General features: G+C 39.8%; 1 protein-coding gene across 1 annotated transcript; it reads left to right on the top strand.

Annotated features, from left to right (window-relative positions):
• The first annotated feature begins 3,759 nt into the window (after positions 1-3,759).
• On the top strand, positions 3,760-21,656 carry rab21 (RAB21, member RAS oncogene family). Its single transcript, XM_053649981.1, has 7 exons — positions 3,760-4,184; positions 9,809-9,868; positions 13,771-13,878; positions 15,226-15,289; positions 16,772-16,826; positions 17,196-17,284; positions 19,854-21,656. Exons 1-7 carry the CDS (start codon positions 4,053-4,055, stop codon positions 19,994-19,996), a joined length of 651 nt encoding a protein of 216 aa, XP_053505956.1. The 5' UTR covers positions 3,760-4,052; the 3' UTR covers positions 19,997-21,656.
• The last annotated feature ends 1,294 nt before the right edge of the window (positions 21,657-22,950 follow it).

Raw genomic sequence — 22,950 nt, 5'->3', positions numbered from 1 at the left:
ACAAAGGATGCTAGTTTGTGAACTGTGTCATGACCCTTTGGTTCTACTTCCTCTTATGCGTCATGGTAGCTATTTTGTACCCAATTCATGATGTGTTCAGAAAGCGGTGTGTGCACAACCGGTTAATCATTGATCAACTTTTCCATGTCTGCTGAGTGCTGAGCCCTCTTCCAAGTACATTCCCTGCATAAATAATGTTTAGAACTCACACTTTGAACTACGTAGACTAATCTATTGTTTAATGCGCTGCGCTTGACCTAAATTCTCAGCTAAAGTTCTTACCGTTGCCTTATTTTGGTCCGTTTATCATGACTGAACTTAAAGATTTAAGGGTTTAGCCAATGTTTTGTAAATAGAGCAATTTGAAAGAATATGCTGTTGTAAAGATATTATAACATAATTTTACATAAACATTGGGATTTCATTTACTTATTGATTCCTGGTATTGAATTATGGGCTTTCTACTCTGCTTTACTATTATTAGGCTAGATTCATTTTTAATAGGTGGTTTAGTCGATTTAAATATGAGCAGGTTAAAAATATTTTTGCGCAAGACGAGCAGGTTTTAAATGGGCTTATTATCATTTCTGTTCAGTCATATGTTTAGCCCACATACCACTGCTATGCTGGATGTTTAGAGTATATGTACCGTATATAAAACATGCAAGACCCCTGTGTAGGGGGGGAAACCCTGAAACACGGACAACATTCACATCAATGATAGTAGCCAATTTCAATGAAATCTGCGGCAAGTTTGCTACCATTTTCTTGTTTTTATTAATTTATTGAACTAATCATTTATAAAACTAGTTTTATGCCATAACACTATTGAATTCTCGATTCTGAATAGTCAGATGGTGTTTAATGCAAGATAGATGCTAATAAAGGGATAAATAAACATGCATTAAACAACAAAAAATTTATACTCATTAAACGTTCTATAAGGAGATTTATTTATTTTTTTTAACATTTGTGGACGGAGCCTCAGATGTCAGTAAGTTTTCTGTCAGGTTGGAGTGGAAGAATTCGAGTGTCCTGCACAGAGCCCTGACCTCAACCCCATGGAACACCTTTGGGATGAACTGGAAGACCAAGTGCAGCCCAGACCTCCTCAGTACCTGATCTCACTAATACTCTTGTAGCTGAATGATCACAAATCCCCACAGTCACGCTCCAAAATCTAGTGGAAAGCCTTCCCAGAAGAGTGGAGCTTATTATAATAGCAGAGGGGGACTAAATCTTGAATGAATTTGTTCTTCAAGAAGCATATACACTGCTCAGCCATAACATTAAAACCAACCGCCTAGTATTGTGTAGGTCCCCCTTGTGCTGCTAAATGAACTCCACAAGACCTCTGAAGGTGTGCTGTGGTATCTGTCACCAAGACGTTAGCAGCAGATCCTTTAAGTCCTGTAAGTTGCGAGATGGGGCCTCCATGGATTGGACTTGTTTGTCCAGCACATCCCACAAGTGCTCAATCGGATTGAGATCTGGGGAATTTGGAGGCCAAGTCAACACCTTGAGCTCTCTGTCATGTTCGGCAAACCATTCCTGAACAATTTTTTCAGTGTGGCAGGGCGCATTATCCTGCTGAACGAGGCCACTGCTATTAGGGAATACCGTTGCCATGAAGGGGTGTACAGAGTCTGCAACAATGTTTAGGTAGGTGGCACGTGTCAAAATAATATCCACATGAATGCCTGGATTTCCCAGCAGAACATTGCCCAGAGCATCACACTGCCTCCACCAGCTTGCCTTCTTCCCATAGTGCATCCTGGTGCCATCTCTTCCCCAGGTAAGCGACGCACATGCATCTGGCCGTCCACATGATGTTAAAAGAAAACATGATTCATCAGACCAGGCCATCTTCTTCCATTGCTCCAAGGGCCAGTTCTGATGCTCACATGCTCATTGTAGGTGTTTTCAGTGGTGGTCAGGGGTCAGCATGGGCACTCTGACCGGTCTGCAGCTATTATAGAAAATATTTATGAAGCGTAATCAATATGTTTAACTAACATTTGGATATGTTAATGAAGTGTATACAATATGTATAACCAACATTTAGAATTATTACTTAAGCATAATCGAATAATCAATATTGGTTAAAAAGCATAGTCTATATGTATAATCAATAGTTATACGCATAATCTAAATCTTATAGAACAATGTTTGATCAAGTTATATTCTAAGTGTGTATTGAGTTAGATGAATTCTGTATCTTACTGTACAATAGTTGTTCTTCCTGTACCAGCCTGTATCTTCCTCCACAGAAGCAGAAAACTTTGAGGCCAGATACCAACTAACGACTTAGGATGAGGCCTAAAAGGGAGTGTGGATTAAAGGTCAGGACTCTGAGTCCTGAGTGAAACCTTTCTTTAAAAAAAAAAGAAGAAACCATGTCCTCATGAAACCTTTTCAAGAAAAACAACTAACTGCGCATGCTCCCCAAATTTAAGATAACACATAGACATGAATATATAATTGTGGCAAAGAAGATTGGTCTGTTTTAATGAGGAAAGTCAAAACCCTGCCTACAATGACTACGACATTGTTAAACATGTTTCTAACTTCAATAGCATTTGAAGGGAATGATGTACAGTCACACAACCAACTGTAAAGTGTTCATCTAGGTGTCAGGTATGAGAAACACCTTTTATATTTCTGATATTTAACCCTACAATGCATGAACCAAAAAAACCTTCACGAATGCATAAAGGGGGTCAATATGACCCGTACTGGATTGAATGGTTATATATATATATATATATATATATATATATATATATATATATATAACAGTATCTCACAAAAGTGAGTACGCCCCTCACATTTTTGTAAATATTTGATTATATCTTTTCATGTGACAACACTGAAGAAATGAAACTTTGCTACAATGTAAAGTAGTGAGTGTGCAGCTTGTGTAACAGTGTAAATTTGCTGTCCCCTCAAAATAACTCAACACACAGCCATTAATGTCTAAACCGCTGGCAACAAAAGTGAGTACACCCCTAAGTGAAAATGTCCAAATTGGGCCCAAAGTGTCAATATTTTGTGTGGCCACCATTATTTTCCAGCACTGCCTTAACCCTCTTGGGCATGGAGTTCACCAGAGATTCACAGGTTGCCACTGGAGTCCTCTTCCACTCCTCCATATATATGTATATATATGTATATGTGTGTGTGTGTGTGTATATATATATATATATATATATATGAATATGTGTGACTATATATATATATATATACAATTTACATACATATGTGTGTGTATGTGTGTATATATATATATATATATATATATATATATATATATATATATAGTGAAATTCATATCTAATTTACATATGACTTAATAGTTTTTAGTTAATTTTAATAAATATCAATAATCTAAGAGTTGTGCATCAAACCTGACACCCAGATGAACACTTTACAGTGGGTTATCTGACTGTAAGTCATTCCCTTCAAATGCTATTGAAGTTAGAATCGTGTATAACAATGTCGTATGTAACTTTAGAGACGGTCCCTTAATTTCCACATATCAACGAATATCGAACGTCACACCGACTTCATTCCAGTAAATAAAACTCACAGGAATCACAAGGCACGCACGTAAAATTTGTCAATAAAGCCATAATAATTATCGAGTCGTAACACACGTAAATACTTTTGTGGAAATGTGTGTACTCGTGTAAATAACTCGAACTTTTATAGCGACGCAAAAGTGAGGACATGAGCGTGAGGTAAACGCTGACGTCACGCGGCGCGAGCAGCAGCAGCAGCAGCAGCCGCCTGTCTGTCATATGATTCCCGGAGTGTGACGTAGCAGAGGACGCCATTAGACTGGCTCGGCAGCACACACTCACACAGGCGGAAATAGTGTTTTCTTTTTCTCTTTGGTTCTTCAGTCTCTCAGTCGGGCAGTTTCACCCCGTGGTCTCCCTTCACCGTTTCACACCAGACGAATGTAGATATCTAATGTGAGGCGGCAGGAGGCGAGCGCTCGGTTTACTTTTCTTTGCTGAAGTTGAAGAAGGAGAGAGCTCCTCTCCACCATGGCGGCTGCTGCTCACAGAACATACTCCTTCAAGGTGGTGTTGTTAGGGGAAGGCTGCGTGGGCAAGACCTCCCTGGTCCTCCGCTACTGTGAGAACAAGTTCAACGACAAACACATCACGACCCTCCAGGTAAAAGCTATAACCCGCTGCGGTTCTGAGTCTACAGTACTGCGTAGGGTGTGTGTGTGTGTGTGTGTGTGTGTGTACACACATCCAGCCTCCTGTGTGCTCACACTATGGCGAGATAACTGGTTTGGATTGACAGATAACACTCTACTCATTTGCCCATTTAAATCCCCATTATGGGTAGAAATGAGTATTTATGTTTGGTGGGGGGTGAAAAAAACAACAACCCCCAGTTGTTTATCAGTCAATCCAGGCCATTTTTCTCTAGCTGAATATTTTAGAGGAACTTGCCCTCCTCTCTCTCTCTCTCTCTCTCTCTCTCTCTCTTTCACTCACACACACACACACACACACACACACACACACACACAGCTTCCTGTAGATCTGTTTCGATTTCGATTTGCTCTAAATGTTTATACAGTAAACAGAGCTGATCAGTCCTTACATAATGAACGCTTACACCGTGTAAGTCAGTCCAAAATGCATGCTATGGAGTCTAGACAACAGAGATCCTAGAGGACAGTTTGGAACGGAGGAAAGGACACAGTGCTTTCATTATCGAGTCGTTTGGATGCGTATGTTGTTATTGTTGTTATTCTATTATTATTATTCCCTTCTGAGCAGCACTGCTGAACACTCGTCTCGTCTCGTCTCTGATCCGCTGGAAGAAACCTGGTCTGGGATTCAATTCGCTGTGATTTAAAGAAGAAGAAAAAAAGATGTTATAATACATTTTTAATGGGTATTATTAGAATCTGATCAGGCCGTGAGATAGATAGATAAACGAGTCAACGTGGGAACGAAACCCCGGTCTGCTCTTGAATCGTAACGTGTTTTTTTTTTTTTTTTTGAAGCGAATCGTGTACGAGTTACGGGTTTGAGCTGCTTCCTCGAAGTACGTTTGATAATGGGTTCGTTGTTAGGAGAGGGGCGGGGGAATACTTCTAAAAAGAAAATAAAAATCAGATAATAGATCATATCTGTAGCACAGGTTTTAATTCACGGGTGGGGAATGTTATTTTCTGATTGCTTATGCCGGATCTGGAGGCCCAGGGTTTTAATAACTACTTCGGCTGGGACACCGTGGAATCCTGGGAAACGAAGAAGCAGACGCCGCTGCGAAAGATGCATCATGGGAGGATTTCAACAAATGTCCAGGACCCTCCCACTGACCTAAAACCCATAATAAAGTCGTAGATTAACAATAAATGGTAAACTGAGTGGGACCAATGCAGCATGAACAAACAACATGAAATCAGCCCTGTTCTCGGTTTTCAAACCGCTGGGACCAGATTCGTCCACACGCGCTGTCGAAGAGGATGACCCACACGTTTTTAATGTTAGGAGAAGCCTCACCGACATGTACCTTCTCCCAGAAACATGTTTTATTAGACTGTACCGGTCTTAACCCCGTGAGAAAATGTTAACAAAGTCAAACCTAACGCAATTTTAGAGTTTTTTTTTAAAAAAACAAAAAATTATTATTCTTAGGAAAAAATCAATTTTCAAAACCTTAAATAGAGTTCATTAGACATTTCTCGGCATGGAAACAGCCATAGAAGCTTGCATGGCGTTAAAAATATAGAACATGGCCGTTAATCCCCTCAAACATAACTTTTCTGATCAGGACGTTTTACGTATGGTCACTGATAAAACAGGAGCGTTTGCGTCTGTTCGTTCACTTAGTCATAAAGAACAACAACATATGAATCAGAATGACTTTGTGTTTATACTAAAGTTATACAAAAATGACCACAAATGATGTAGAAGTGAGTAGATTAAAATATATATATACATATATATAATATAATTTTTTTTGGGAGAGTTACGATTATATCGTAAATCACTTTGACGAAGCAGCCCCCGAATGTCTCCCATCATGCACTTATTATATTGTACTTGTTCGTGGAATTCAAAGTCCAGTATATCCTGGCTTTATGAACAGTTCTTCTCTCACCAGCCTCTCTGTCTTTTTTTCTTTATTTTATTTTTTTTCTCCTCACTCTTGAAGTTAGTTAAAAAAAAACCAAACAAACAAAAACATATCATGTTACAGAGAAACCTAGAAAGCGCAAAGTCCTGAAGACTTTCCCATGACGTAAAACGCACTGACTGTTACAAAGCGCCGGAACCCGAGACCTGAGAACCCTTCCAGAAATGTTTAATGAACGTCTCCTAACGGAAAACGTTCATCCCATACCGTTTTCTTAGTCTGTTTATTATGGGGTCATTCCATCTCAAGCGGTCCAATGCAGGTTGCTTAAGCATTTTTAATTTTTCAGATTAAAATTTTTTGGAGTGATTACCTTGATGTATTGGCATTGCGAAACCACCATTTAAAAAAAACAAAAAAAACAACAACAATGTGGTTTAAACCTCAATATCTCGACTCAGGATGGTCCTAGCTCCTTGGAACAAAATCCGATCTCTACATGTACACACGTAATCATTTAGCAGATCCTTGTTCCTTAGACTTAGAACTTAAAGTGCTCCTATTATGTTTTTTTTTTCAAATATTACCTTTCATGTAGTGTGTTAGAACTGTGTGTGAATGTACAAAGTTTCAGAAATCAAAGCGCACGACAAAACGGAGTTATTGACTCCTAAAACAAGGAACTGATTCTGAACAGCTGAATCGAGTCGTTAGTGATTCCAGATTTTACTTCCTGTACTTACCTACGTAGGTTTGTAACAAAAAAACCTCGCCTCTGGTCTTCATCGGCTGCTCACTGACAAATCACAACAGGCTGGGGCATCTGACCAATCAGAGCAGAGTATGCTCTCTGAAAGGAGGAGTTTAGAATGAATCCTTTTAGAACGGATCATTTAACGAGTCGTTTGTGACACTGAGGAAAAAAGTTAATGCTGCAGTTTAAATTATGAGCACGTTAAAGTGTTTTTTGACCTCGGATGCATGTAAATCTATTGTATGAGACCTTTAAAACAAAATTAGGCACGTTTCAAATCCATAGTAGGTGCGCTTTAAGTCCAAATGTAATGCTCCAGATGGCTCACAGTTCCCCTTTTAGATACTGAGGTTTTCGCAAACAGCTTTATAACCTAAATTTGTTGCGTTCCATGACACAAAAATAAAATAAAAATGGTGAAGCAGCTACAATTTTTGGACCACTTGAGATGGACTGACCCTTTTAGGCTTAGTTTATATAGCATGTTCGCATGCAGGTCACTGCGAACGAGCTGTTATTATAGAAGTATTAGAACGAGTGCATTAATATAAACCCCTGGGTTATGTTACAGACAGAACGGCGGCGCTGTGGTATAAAATTCAACAGTGACCATGTAGCTTCAAGAGCAGTCGTATGTTTAAGAAACATCGGTGTACATTTTAATGGTAGTCTAAAGCATGAAATCAGTTGTAGTTCCTATTCGTACAGTCCGGTTCTTGTTTATTTACCCTTTTTTTTTGGGCCTTCAATCGTTTCACCAGTTTGCACCTTGTCCAACAAAGCAGGCAGGAAATGGATCACGGATCCTAGTTTTTGATTTTTGCATATCGTTCTAACCGCTATTAAACCTTCCTCATATGAACAATTAGTTTTTCACAGGAATATGCTTTAGGCGTTTTGAATAGTTTTGGAACAGGCAGACACTTGCAAAAACGTGAAAACGCCTAACGCAGCTTTTTGTACGATACGCCAAAGCTGCAGTACCAGTCGTATCCCGATACGGGCTTCACGAGACGATACTGACACGAATAAATATTACATTTTAATGCAGTTATGTTGAATCGAATCACCACAAAATGATAATGATAATCAGTGTGTTTACATGGACAACAATAATCCGATATTAACCTGATTAAGAAATTAGCATGTAAACAGTGATTATTTATTACCTCAATCTGACTAAAGTCATACTCGAAGTAAACACAAATCGAATTAAGACGTGTGGAGTATTCCTGTTTTAGTCACATTATCCGAGTGCATTACAGACATGTACACACCTGATGTCACATCATTAACGTAGTGTGGGCGTTTTCACCGCATTTTGCGACAGGACACGTACACACACGGCAGTGCTCAACCGTTTAACGGTAAACAAGAGAGCACGGCTGCGTCCCAAACCAAGTACTTACCTACTACAGTAAATAGTGGGAGAAATACACGTATTTCAGCTACTTTATAGTAGGTAAGTACGCGGTTTGGGACGCAGCCCATGGCTTCAAGCAGTCATCTATTAGCACGTACAGAATCACAAATAATTGACTCATCTTGAAGCTTTCGTTAAATTAAAAGTAAAAACACCTAAAACGGTATACAGTACCATAACGAAGACCAACTGTATGTCGATACGTGAAATTCTGGAGGGAACGTCGGACGGCGTGGCGTGGGGACGTTATGACGTGTGCCGTTAATCGATCTATGTTCTATAACATGTAAAACCTGAACATGAAAGGAGTATTCTAAAAGCGACTCGTGTAAACACCTTAATCACAATATTGTCTTATTCAGAATAAGGTCAGTGATTAGATTATTGCTGTCCGTGTAAACGTAGCCATAGATAACGGGTCTTTATTGGTCACATATACTTTACAGCAGAGTGAAATTCTTTTCTTCGCGTACCCCAGCATGCCAGGAAGTTGGGGTCAGAGTGCAAGTATATCAGTATACGTTATTGTTAGAAAAGTAGATCAGGATTACTACTGCTCTACGACATCCAACTTAAACACACGAGCATGCCAGATTTACCAGGTTATGAAAATAATCGTGAGTTTTATTTGGTATATTTCCTCATCCCAGCAGAACGAATGTCTGGTTACGCCACAACACACAACGTTAGCCTGACTTGCATCAAACACGGCACACAGGAGTTCGAGATAGCAGTCCAGCCTGGGTAGAAACCGGAGTGCACACATATATATACACACACATATATATATATATATACACACACAGCGGTACAGTAACTTCCTTCAGATTGCTACACTACGGATCTGCTGTGAATTCTGGACTGTGCGAAAATCTTGAGCAGTAGTGCACTGTGGGTCATTTCATTATTATTGTTCACATGGGCCAAAAGAAACGAGGCTGCGTTGCCATAACGCTTCTTTCTGATAAATTTTTGGACTATTAAGTAAACATGCTTCGAGACAGTTAAGTTCCCACTCGCAAACATCATGCTCTATATGCTGCTGCCTCCAAGAAGAGGTGGAGCTCATGAAGAATATTAAACAGAAATATCGTCAGAGAAGCAAAATTCATCTCATTACATTTGACATTTATGGCATTTTTGGCACACGCCCTTATCCAAGAGTGACTTACATTGATCTCATTTATACAACTGAGAAATTGAGGGTTAAGGGCCTTGCTCAAGGGTGCAACAGTGGTAGCTTGGCAGTGCTGGGGCTTGAACTCCTGACCTTCTGATCAGTAACCCAGAGCCTTTAACCAGTGAGACACCACTGACCAAAGACAACAATCTCGCCACTATCGTGAAATTCTACCGACTTAGAAGTGACATGAGGACATTTATTCTAGCTGCCAACGTGAACTGGAGTCTGCTCATCTGCCTTCTAGGTTTTAATACACTAATACTAAATAGCGCTCTGAGGCCAGTTATTAATGTTGTTAACATGAGACTTTCCATCTTTCTTGTTTTGTTTTTAGGCATCGTTCCTTACAAAGAAGCTCAACATCACGGGCAAGAGAGTCAATCTGGCTATTTGGGTAAGTCTCCTTTTTAAACAGTGTCTTATCACGTACAAGGGAACGAAGCACGTTTGAATTCCTGCCATTTTTCGGGGTTTTTTTGCGTTTAATTAATCGGGTTTCGTTTTAAAATGTTTCTTGTGAAAGCGGGTCTATCACCCATGGTTTTGAGAGGTCTTCACGTTGTCAGCTGAAGATCGTGAGCCACCTGATGATAAATGGAATATATTTAATAAATTAAAGGTCAAAACTTTTTTTTCTGTTTGCGTGGGTGTCGCATGTGGAATTCAATCCGTGCCGAAAGTATTGAACGTAACTTTTTAAGAACACGAACAGAAAATGTACAATGAGAGAGAAGAGAAACTCTTCTCTGAAACTGAAAACGGCGAAGGCACATGGTCTTCAAATCAACAGCGTTCTTTGTGAACAGTTTTCTAAGCTTGGTTTTCGCTAATCGTGGTTTATGAATGCGGCGCCTGATCATTCTGCAACAAGTATCGCATGTGGGCGGGGCTTAACAGCGATTTACTCTGATTGGCTAGTGAGATTTGGATGGTTAGATCCCTGACCTTTAAGTAGAGACCTCAGTGTGGAGAACGTTCTGGATGCAGTTCTCTGTACTGTGTAGTGGAAATGACTGGCTTACTTAGTCAGTTTATTAGTTCGTAATTAATATTTGAGGTTTGGGTAGTCTGATACAACGGAGCATCGTCCTCATCTTCATCATCATGAACATCATTCTTCTTCTCCTCAGCTGAACACTCTAGCCAATGAGAGTTAAGCCCCGCCCACACGTGAGATTCATGGCAGAATGGCGAATGTAAACTTGCGGAGCGTAATTGAAAACTCGGGCAGCGTATTCATAAACCACGATTAGCAAAAACCAGGCTTGGAAAACTGTTTACAATGAACGCTGTTGATTTGAAGACCACGTTACAGTTTTTGCCACTGAGTTAACTGCTTTCAGTTTCAGAGCGTTTTTCCTTCTTTCTTTCTAAACTTTTAACGTTTCTGACCAATTTATTTCTGCCGTAATTCAAAGTTGAGTAGAAACGAGAGCAGATTCGATTCGAGTCCGTTATTTTCTTTTCATATGCATTCGGCATGCCCCAGTTTACCCTTACATATCCATCTAATTTACAGAAATCTTGTCTGCTGCTGCAAATTTAAAAAAAAAAAAAAAAAAAAAAAAAAAAATATATATATATATATATATATATATATATATATATATATATATATATATATATATATATATATATATATATATATATAGTATCTCACAAACATGAGTACACCCCTCACATTTTTGTAAATATTTGATTATATCTTTTCATGTGACAACACTGAAGAAATGACACTTTGCTACAATGTAAAGTAGTGAGTGTGCAGCTTGTGTAACAGTGTAAATTTGCTGTCCCCTCAAAATAACTCAACACACAGCCATTAATGTCTAAACCGCTGGCAACAAAAGTGAGTACACCCCTAAGTGAAAATGTCCAAATTGGGCCCAATTAGCCATTTCCCCTCCCTGGTGTCATGTGACTTGTTAGTGTTACAAGGTCTCAGGTGTGAATGGGGAGCAGGTGTGTTAAATTTGGTGTCATCGCTCTCACACTCCCTCATACTGGTCACTGGAAGTTCAACATGGCACCTCATGGCAAAGAACTCTCTGAGGATCTGAAAAAAAGAATTGTTGCTCTACATAAAGATGGCCTAGGCTATAAGAAGATTGCCAAGACCCTGACACTGAGCTGCAGCACGGTGGCCAAGACCATACAGCGGTTTAACAGGACAGGTTCCACTCAGAACAGGCCTCGCCATGGTCCACCAAAGAAGTTGAGTGCACGTGCTCAGCGTCATATCCAGAGGTTGTCTTTGGGAAATAGACGTATGAGTGCTGCCAGCATTGCTGCAGAGGTTGAAGGGGTGGGGGGTCAGCCTGTCAGTGCTCAGGCCATACACCGCACACTGCATCAAATTGGTCTGCATGGCTGTCGTCCCAGAAGGAAGCCTCTTCTAAAGATGATGCACAAGAAAGCCCGCAAACAGACTGAGGAGATGGATTACTGGAACCATGTCCTGTGGTCTGATGAGACCAAGATAAACTTATTTGGTTCAGATGGTGTCAAGCGTGTGTGGCGGCAACCAGGTGAGGAGTACAAAGAGTGTCTTGCCTACAGTCAAGCATGGTGGTGGGAGTGTCATGGTCTGGGGCTGCATGAGTGCTGCCGGCACTGGGGAGCTACAGTTCATTGAGGGAACCATGAATGCCAACATGTACTGTGACATACTGAAGCAGAGCATGATCCCCTCCCTTTGGAGACTGGGCCGCAGGGCAGTATTCCAGCATGATAACGACCCCAAACACACCTCCAAGACGACCACTACCTTGCTAAAGAAGCTGAGGGTGAAGGTGATGGACTGGCCAAGCATGTCTCCAGACTTAAACCCTATTGAGCATCTGTGGGGCATCCTCACACGGAAGGTGGAGGAGCACAAGGTCTCTATCATCCACCAGCTCCTTGATGTCGTCATGGAGGAGTGGAAGAGGACTCCAGTGGCAACCTGTGAAGCTCTGGTGAACTCCATGCCCAAGAGGGTTAAGGCAGTGCTGGAGAATAATGGTGGCCACATAAAATATTGACACTTTGGACCCAATCTGGACATTTTCACTTAGGGGTGTACTCACTTTTGTTGCCAGCGGTTTAGACATTAATAGCTGTGTGTTGAGTTATTTTTAGGGGACGGCAGATTTACACTGTTACACAAGCTGTACACTCACTACTTTACATTGTAGCAAAGTGTCATTTCTTCAGTGTTGTCACATGAAAAGATACAATCAAATCTCACTTTTGTGAGATAATGTGTGTATATAATATATATGTGTGTGTGTGTGTGTGTGTGTGTGTGTGTGTGTGTATGTATGTATATGTATATATATATATGTATATGTATATGTATGTATGTATATAGTATTTCTTTTTAGGCAAATTAAAAATCATCAGAAGAAAGGATGGTGTTATAAGTTTGTCTTCCAATACTTACTGAAATAAACAGTGTGTAGGCGTATATAGACCGTTAGTGTGCTAACGTCTAGATAGACCGGGTCCGGTCCATATATAGACCGGGAAGTGTGCTGTTATTTTATAAAGCTGTTTAAGAGCAATATCAGAAATAAGACTGAACCGTTTTCTGCTAAATAAATTAGAATTGAAGCTTTTTTTTCCTCTCCTGAACAAATAAACAAATCCCTTATTTCACATCAACAAAACCTGGGAAGACATTTTACTCAATTGTGGTGATAAACATTCACATTTGCACCTCTCGCATTCAATCATATCACTTTTAATGACCTTTTTGTCGTCGAATTACATCAGATTGAAATTGTGAAACTGAAGCGGTGGCTCGAAGGTTTCGAATTCGATTTTATTTTCGGATTTGAATTCTCAAAGCACTGCCGTACGTTACGTTACCGGCTCATCGGCTGAAACGGTTGGGGATCACGTGGAACGTTTGAATCCGAAACTTCAACCGGATCAGAATTTTCTGAACAATTCCGTTTTTATGTGAGTCGAACTACAAAACTTCACTTGCGAACTCAACTAAATGTAAAAGAAAAAATTCATGTATGTAGCAGCACATTTTCTCATCTTGTAGGGATGCATTACGGTTTGGGCCACTGAAAAGTTTAAGGCTCAGAAATGGTCAAAAACTGCACTCAATCCGTCATCCCTCTCTCGTGCGACTGAGGTTTATTACACTTTTATGAGACTTGCATGCCTTAAAACTGAATACAATAAAAAAAAAAAAACATGTTCCATTTGTTGTTGTTTTTGCCTCCACAGTATTACCCACCAGTAGTCATGTGACACATTTGACCTCTTAGTGACCGTTGTGTGTGTGTGTGAAACTTGCAGGACACAGCCGGGCAGGAACGGTTCCACGCTCTCGGCCCAATCTACTACAGAGACTCCAACGGAGCCATTTTAGTCTACGACATTACCGATGAAGACTCTTTCCAGAAGGTGAGGTTCTCTCTGTAAGAGCAGAGAGACCCAAACTAACACCTCGCATTCTGAACGCATCTCCGGTTACCGCTTGCGATCAGATTTCATACGGCATTACCGCTGGAGGAATGTTTATTACATTTATTGCATGACAGTTACTTCCAGTTCACTAAGCTGATTGGTCGAGCAGCATTCTGAGAATGCTGATATTTTCTATAACCATGCCGTGATGATGCATCACTCTGCTCGTCTGCGTCCGCCACGTAAAATTCCACGTCCTAGTTTAATGTGGTTACTACAGTATTGTTTGTGACCTCACCATCATCAGTGGACATGGCAAGTGATGCTTTTCAGGAATGTAACTTTCGACGTGATGTACGAAAGCTCATCAGATGGAAGTGAAGGGACAGAAATTTTTACAGAAAGCACCCTTTTAAAGTCCTCGGGAAGCGGCTTGAAACATGCAGCGCTATTCGATGTTTTGACGTAATTTCCACCGAAACAGGAAGTCAGGGCAGGACATGTAGAGTGACTCCGCCCCCTTTAAAAATAGCCAGTAGATTTTAGCTTGCCTCGCAGCCCGGGCTAAGCCGTCCTTGACCGTTAGTACCATGGATTTTTATAATGTTGGGGGGGTGGGATACTTCAGATTCTAGAGAGCGTTTGATTGGACAGAAAATCTGATGATTTGCTGAAGTGCCGGTTGATCAGAGAGAGAGAGAGAGAATTTTTTAACACGTATATCTTTTGTCATTGTTTTGGAATTACACTAGCTTATAGATAACCTTAAGGCTGATATATTCATACTAAAAGCCATTTTGATTTCATGGGGATTTTTAAATAAAACTGTTGTATTAAAGTGATATTGCAAAAGTTTCAGTGAATTGATATATATATATATATATATATATATATATATATATATATATATATATATATTTTGGAGATCGATTTCAATGTGACTTCACATTTGATTTGATGAATTTGCAGACAAGATCTATTCAAACTATATATTGTGTACGCTCAGAAAATGAAACTGTAACGTTTAACGTTGAACTGCTTTCCAAGCTAATTGATTCAAATTGATTCACTACTTATAGCTAGCACACGTTTGTTTCGTAGACTAATCGTTCATTCGAGACCCAACCCATCGAGTCGCCCTACAAAGTACCGACTTTTTGTCCAAAGTAGCATGAGATTCTCAAGTAGCGTTTCTCATGAGGCCGACAGCGTAGTATAACGCAGAGTGTTAAATGACTGTCAACAAATGTCAACACAACAATAGAAAAAATTTCCTGTCAATATGTCATCTTGTCATTACTAATACGAGTGTTTTTTTTTTCTCCCCCTTCTCATATCTGTCAGGTGAAGAACTGGGTGAAAGAATTAAGGAAAATGTTGGGAAACGAAATATGTTTATGTATAGTAGGTAAGTAATGTGTTCTTTACCATATCAATTTTATTCAAATAAGAACGTGAAGGGCAGCGTCGGCTTGACAGGACCGCGCAGAGAATGTGAACCCCGTCACATGGCGTCACACTACTCCTTCTCATGTGATTGAGAAAACCCTCACAGCGCATCTTACGTCCATCTTCTCCAGCATAAACAAACATCCGCACAGAAATCCAGCCGTTTCGTTCCCCCAGGGGCCGACGTTGTGTATTTAAGTCGGCTGATTTATTCTCGTTACGTTATGTGCGGCGGCCCTCATAAACCCTTAAACATGGTATTTAAATAGTATCGCGGCATTTAGCAACCCGGCGCCTCATCGTCGTCTCTTCACCCGACTTCTCCGCCTCAGAAACGAACATGACGTGTGTGACATAACAGTGGAGACTGTATAGCCCCGTGTGACACTTTTTCCATAACTTAATAAACAGAGTAACATCAAATCGCATACTTGTGTACTATTCTAGACTGTTATTGAGTACTAACTCTAACTGTTTTCCTATTAAAGTTAGTGTTTAGATACATTAAAAAAAAAAAAAACACCCTCTTAAACCTACTGAAAGATCTTTTTTGAGTAGTAGTCTTCTGGATTTTCCAGATCAGTAAATATTTTCTTTTTTATTTGAAACCCGGATCATGACAACAATTACAATGACGGCACGAGGAAAGTTTCAAAGAGAAAAGTCTGTATAACGTCGCTGTGCATGAAATTGCTGAACGTTACATTCCGGCTCGGAAACCAGATGGACAGAGACGTTTTTTTGGCTCTGATGTGCCATCTAGTGGACGTCACTTTTAATCCTCCGGATACACGGGCTAAGAGTCCGAACGGATCGCATAAACACTGTCATGAGTTTTCATGAAGTTCTTGTGCTTTTATAATGTTGGATGTTTTAATCGATTGACCCCTAAGGCACATATTCAGGCCTTGGGTGTCAGTTTGTGCTTTATTGAAAATGCACCGTATCGAGACGCCTCCGTATGGAATTTGAGTTGTGTTTACCCTCCCAATAAAAACGTATCCATAATGGTAAAAGTTAAAAAATATTAGTTTCTTAAAAAAAAAAAGAGAGAGAGTGAGTATATTATTGGTTGAAACAATCCCCCCCCCCCCCCCCCCCCCCAAAAAAATTACTTTTTCAGGACCACTTGCAAATATAAACTGTATTTTGTGAAATATTATTAGAGGTTCTGAATAAATATGACTCTTTATAACATTCACTGCTATAACCTTGGTGTATGAAGTATGTTTTTTTATTTTTTTTTGTGCTGTGTGTCCGTCCTGGAGAGGCCATACACAGCAGTATGTCACATCAAGTCATATATAATATAATATGTAATATCATATCTTCACACATGCTTTAAGAGCTTGATGGGAGAGTTTCGATCCAGTTCACTTTCCTGTGAAAGATGTAGGTGTAATGATGACTCTCCTGATGATCTTCCTGCTTCTCCTCCTAGGTAATAAAATCGATCTGGAAAAAGAGAGACATGTTTCAGTGGAAGAGGCTGAGGCGTACGTATATTATTCCTGTCTTGTGTATTAGACTTGTGGCATCAAGATGTTTAACCAGCTAGTATCATGCTAAATTAAATCTCAATTTATGAAATGGTTAGAATGATTAAAAACTGCTGAGCTGAAAATACTTTACACACACACACACACACACACACACACACACACACAGAAACTGCTTGTACGTTTTAATTTTCATTTAACACTCAATAGTGTTGTAAATCTATTACAGGAAGATTATTGTGACTGCATTTTAGAATTACTGGTCGAGACGAACGCGCGGAATAATTCAAGGCTGCAAGACGTGCGAAATGATTTTTATTTGAAATGATTATTTATTTTGATCTTTAACACTGTTCTCTTTCACAGGTACGCGGAGTCAGTTGGGGCAAAACACTACCACACGTCAGCTAAATTAAACAAAGGAATTGAAGAAATGTTCCTCGACCTGTGTAAAAGTAAGTGTTTCGCTTCCTCGTGCGACGAATCGTTTCACTCGATACGAGACTGTAGATGTGTCAGCGTATCGAACGTTATAAAGTAAGCTATTTGTCGTAAAATCCCGGGAAGGTTTAAAACTTAATTAAGCTCGCACTCTCTCCTTTGAAAAAGTAAGTTGTTCTTCATCTCGAATCATGAGAGGCTACAGGGATTTTTAACAACGGGCGCTTTTCCACCGCACCACGCGGTACGGCTCGACTCGACTCTAGTTGCTTTTTGGGGGTTTTCCACTGTGGGTAGTACCTGGTACTTTTTTTTTTTTAGTACCACCTCGGTCGAGGTTCCAAGTGACTTGAGCCGATAATAAATGTGAGCCACGCACTGAAGGAGTAGGGAATGTATTGTGCCTGAATAAATGTCATTTAATACATTGCATACGGTAATATTCTATTAATTGGAAATGATGTATAATTTAATCTCATTACAGATAAAATTACAACAAAGGTTCCTCTCTTAGATTTTTACATCTCGCTTTACCGATTTTCAAACAGGCGTTTATTGAAGTCGCTCCTGAATGTAATTTAGTCATATCGAGCGCTTTGTAGGTTCCAGAACGCTGTTATTTTACATCCTTAATAGGGTCCGAACAGGAAAGGCATTTGGAATACGGCCTGAGCGTGTATCTGTACAGGGCTTCGATAATACAATGTTGTTCCTGCGTGAAGGCGAGTGGAAGACGGCACCTACGTTGAGGCGGCACTAAACTGCAGTGGAAAAGCAAGCACGGAACAGTAAAGCGAGCCGAGTCGAGTCGTACCGTGCAGTGGAAAAGTGGCTAAAGAAACCCCCCTCCCCCAACACACATTATACTTGCGTTTACATTCAGCAGCAAGCAGGAGCTGGAAGACTTCTCCAGGTCTTTAAGGTTTGGTGTTCGGGAGCATGTTGTCTTCCCGATAAGTTACGACACCGATTGAGAGTGAGTGGTGGACCAAAAGGTAAGGTCATATTCAGTAACAGAGAACGCAGGAGTCAGAAACACACCCGGCACTAGAGAGAGCTGCGTAACCTTGTTTATCGACATGGATACGTAGCCGTTTTCCTGTGGGATGTGCTCGGTGTCTATTTTCATGTCACTTCACCTTTTCTGTAACTTGCCTCCAGATTTGGGCCTTTTAAGGTCAAGCTAACTGTTCACGCATCATTTCAGCTGTGTGAGGTTTGCCTTTTATGGACTTTTGTGGGCGTCAGTAAGCTTGGGATCGATGCATTTTTTTTTTTTTTCTTCATTTTCCATATCAGGTAGACCCACTAGGTCGAGTCGTATTATGTGTCGGAGTGATACATAGGCGAAATTCGAACTTTTTAGCAAAATCTCTTCCATATATATATATATATATAAACTTTCAGATAAGCTTTAAGAACGCCTTTGACAAAGTATGTGTATGTGTGTGTAATGAATTGGCTTCCCATTTCAGGCTGTGTTCAGTCCCTCCATGATTTTGCGATCGCAGACAAATCAAGCAAAGGGCAATATTTGGAGGAACTTGCAATTTTTTTATTTTAAATTACAATATATTTTCTGCAGATTTGGGCCAAGACGCATCGTGTGACGTCATCACTAGGGCTGGGTATTGCAGCCAATTTGGTGATTCGGTTCTTATTATTATGGTTTCGATTCGATTCAATATCGATTGCTTATCAGTGTTTAATTTCAAATGTTAGTTTTGCAGACATGGAATCCATGTTTTAATATACATGCTGATAACTGAAACCCTCCTACTTGGCTATATTACTGAAATACACATTTACTTTAACAATAGGGCCCACACTTATGTTTAATTACTTTTTACTGAGAGTAACAAACATTGTAACAAGAAATCATAAATATGTGCATCAGTGCACACAGGGAAAGCACAAACTGCACATTACAGTAAAAAAACAGAAAAACATTGAAAATGTGCAACAGTGAAATTCATTAACAACATGCAAAACATGAAAGATGGCGACACCTTCAGGACGAGAGGCGAACTACAGATAATATTCACATCCTCTCAAGTACTGTAAAGCACGAGCATTAAGAATCAATTCGTGGATTTCCCGAATCGATATCGTTTCGTTATATTGAAGATCGATTAAAATTGGAGAACTTTGTTACCCAGTCCTAGCCACCACAGCGCACATTCAGCCAAAGCCCTCTTCGATTCACGTATGTTAAACATGAGTACAGCTAAAAGCTCTAGTTTACCCGCAAACATCTGTGTGATTGCAGTTTCGGCAATTCAAGTAGTTTTCCGCAAAAAAAAAGCGCAAAAATCTCTGCATGTTGAATCACAAATTTTGGGAAAAAAAGGCACAGCAAAAGCAAGCATTTATGGCTGTAACAATCCCAAAAAAACCCTCTGCTGAATCCCGTACGGCTGTGTATTCCCGTCTTGCACACAGCGTTCCCAGTATAATCTCCAGATCCACTGGAAAGTTCTTACTGGAGCTAAATGGACGATTGAATAGAACTTTATGCGCCGATTCTGATGTGTTGTGAGAGTTTCTCTCAAATGGTCTGTGTCTCTGTGTCGTAACGTGCAGGAATGATGGAGACGGCACAGGTGGAGGAGAGATCCAAGGGGAACGGGACAAGCCACGCAAGCACGGGACGAAGAGGCGTTCAGATCATCGATGATGAACCACAAGCTGCTACTGCAGCCGGAGGGTGCTGTTCTTCAGGCTAGGACTCCGTTAGCGCGCTCTCTCTCTCTCTTTCTCTCTCTGTCTCTCTCTCTCTCTCTATCTCTCTCCATCTCTCTCCAAAAGTACTGGTACTCTTCATCAGTCACTTGTTCTCTGCTCTGTAACACTGATGGCTTCAGCCGTGATTTGTTTTCCTGTTGACTGCAAAGTTGGAATACAGCATCTAATGGATCTTCTCAGTTACTTGTTACTGTGGTAACCCAATCACTCTCTCAGGCTCTCTATCTCTCTCTCTCTATCTCTCTCTCTCTCTCTCTCTCTCTCTCGCACACACATACACATGCGCTCTTTCTGAATATTTGAACACGCACTAAGATCTGATTTTCGAAGCTTTTTTTTGTGTTGTCGTCGTTGTTGTACATGTCGGGTTGATTTCCATGAAAGCGTTTTCTTTTAGTTAGAAGCTTAAAGGAAGTAAGTACCCATTATTTAATAACTTAAACATACACACTGAACTCTGAAGTCCTTGTGGTAATTTAGTGAGCTTCTGTCTTTCTGTCCCCAACCTTCAGTTCCTGACGTCATGGCTAATCAGAAGGTTTATTAAACTTGCTCTCTAGATGGTTTTTGGACTTGTATGTACAACGAAACAAAATACACCTGCATCATATTAATATTTTATTCGCTTTTACAACTTTTTTTTTTTTTTTTTTTTTTTTGGGAACTAGCCACTTGTAAAAGTATTCAGTACTCACAGCAGGTGCGTCCGTGCAAATGGACAGACTGCAAAAAAACTAACAAACAGGAGGATGAAGAAGGATCCTAATACAGTAGCAACGAAAAAATAACAGATTTGTAAGTATTCAAGCCTTCATTAGGGGTACAAGGCGTTTTACTCACACTACTACAGTATGTTTCAGACCCCCCCCCCCCCCCCACGCCCCTGTTCTCAATATGATGTCATGTTTCGTTTTCTTTATGATCTTTAAAGGCCGGATTGTTTTCTATGAAAGCAGAATTTTTTATTTAAAAAAAATAAATAAATAATCAATTGCAAATTTGTGACCTTTCACAGTTAATGACCTCCTTTACCTTATGTTTAAGTGCCAAGACTTCTCGAGTGTTACGATAGGCTAAATTCCAAAACCTGACTATTAAGCCAAGACTATCTATTTTAATTTATGTATGTATTATATTTCCCCAACCACCCCCCTCCCCCACGGTCCGCTTCTCTTTTAGTGCCATTTGCAACGGTTATCCTGAACTAACCGAAAGTGTTTCAGAGCCACATAGCACTTAGCTCCTCCTGTATGTTGGATAATGATACTGAAATGTGAGTATTCCTTGAAAAGGAATTGAATCAAGTTGAAAGAAGAAAAGGTGAGGGCTTGTTTTGCCTTTGGAACGGTTAAAAATACAGAATGTGTTTAGCTTAACATGAGTGTGTTGTATTTGTTGACAGAAAGTGTGTGTGTGTGTGTGTGTTTTTAAATACAGCATTTGAATGATTTTTGGGCGTCTGAATATTTTTCCAAGTGGCTATTGGTGGTGTGTATAATAGTTAAATGATTTATAAAGTGAAGAATAATAATTATGGGTGAAAGCACACGTTTGGAACTTTTATTTTTTATTATTTAACTGCTTCTGTCATTGTTGTGTAATAGAACAATTATATATGTGTGTGTGTGTATGTGTATGTATATATATATATATATATATATATATATATATATATATATATATATATATATATATATATATATATATATAAATACAAATACAAATACATCAGTATCTAGGTGTTAAACACATGGTTGTTATTTAAAAACATGTTTGTTTGTTTGTTTGTTTTCTTTAAACTTTAGTTTAAGCATGCTACGCAAAAGTTTTTGCCATATGAACACACTGGCCAGTCACTTTATTAGGAACACCATACTAATACTGGGGAGAACCCCAACCACCAGTGCTGTGAGATTCTGGTCCATGTTGACATGATTGCAGCACGCAGTTCTTACAGATTTTTGAGCTACACATTCGGGCTGTGAGCCTCCTATTCTTCCACATCCCACGTAAAGTACACTGAAATGAACTCGGTGTCATGTTCATAGAACCACTGTGAAATGGTGCATTGTGATGCTGCTAGTACTCATTGTAAAATGGGACAATTATGGCCGTAAATAGATGCATGTGGTCAGGAACAATATTCAGATACTCAACAGTACTCTAGCTGTGGCATTCAAGCAGCACTCGATTGGTATTCATGAGCAAAGAAAGCATTCCCCACATCATTACACCACCTCTACCAGCCTGAAGTGTTGACCGGTTGGGATCCATGGATTCACGCTGCTGACACCAGACCCTACCGTTTGAGTGCCTCCACAGAAACTGAGATTCATTCCATTCTTCAGCAGTTTTGGTGATCATGTGTCCACTGTAAGTGTTCTTGGCTGACAGGAGTGGAACCCGATGTGGTCTTCTACTGTTGTAGCTCATCTGCCTTAAGTTTCAACACGTTGCGTGACCGTGTTCTGCTTTTCTGCTCACCACGGTTGTAAACAGTTGTTGTTTTAGTTTTTGTAGCCTTCCTGTCACTTCAAACCAATCTGGCCATTCTCCTCTGACTTCTCACATCAGCAACAGACCTGCTGCTCACTGGATGTTTTTTGTTTTCTTTTCCTTTTTTTCTGCACTTTTCTGATCATCTGCATGATGTCATGTATTGTGTTGCTGCCACATGACTGGATCATTGCATGAATGAGCACGTGTACAGGTGTTCCATAATAAAGTGGCCGGTGAGTCTATAGTGTTTATTTTATTGCTTTTGGCTCATTACTAAAACAGTTAACTAATGTGATTAAAAATTTTTTTTAAGTAGAATAAATGAGACCAGCATAGCATTTACTGTAAATGAGAATTTAAGCAACTTATTTCAGGTCTGCATTGCTAGCTTAATAATTCACCCAGAAATGAAAATTGTCATCATTTACCCTCTCTT

Source organism: Ictalurus furcatus, chromosome 19 (assembly GCF_023375685.1).
Source record: "Ictalurus furcatus strain D&B chromosome 19, Billie_1.0, whole genome shotgun sequence".
Lineage (NCBI taxonomy): Eukaryota > Metazoa > Chordata > Actinopteri > Siluriformes > Ictaluridae > Ictalurus > Ictalurus furcatus.
Note: the sequence above shows the minus strand (reverse complement) of the source record. Positions and strands in the feature narration are given on the sequence as shown.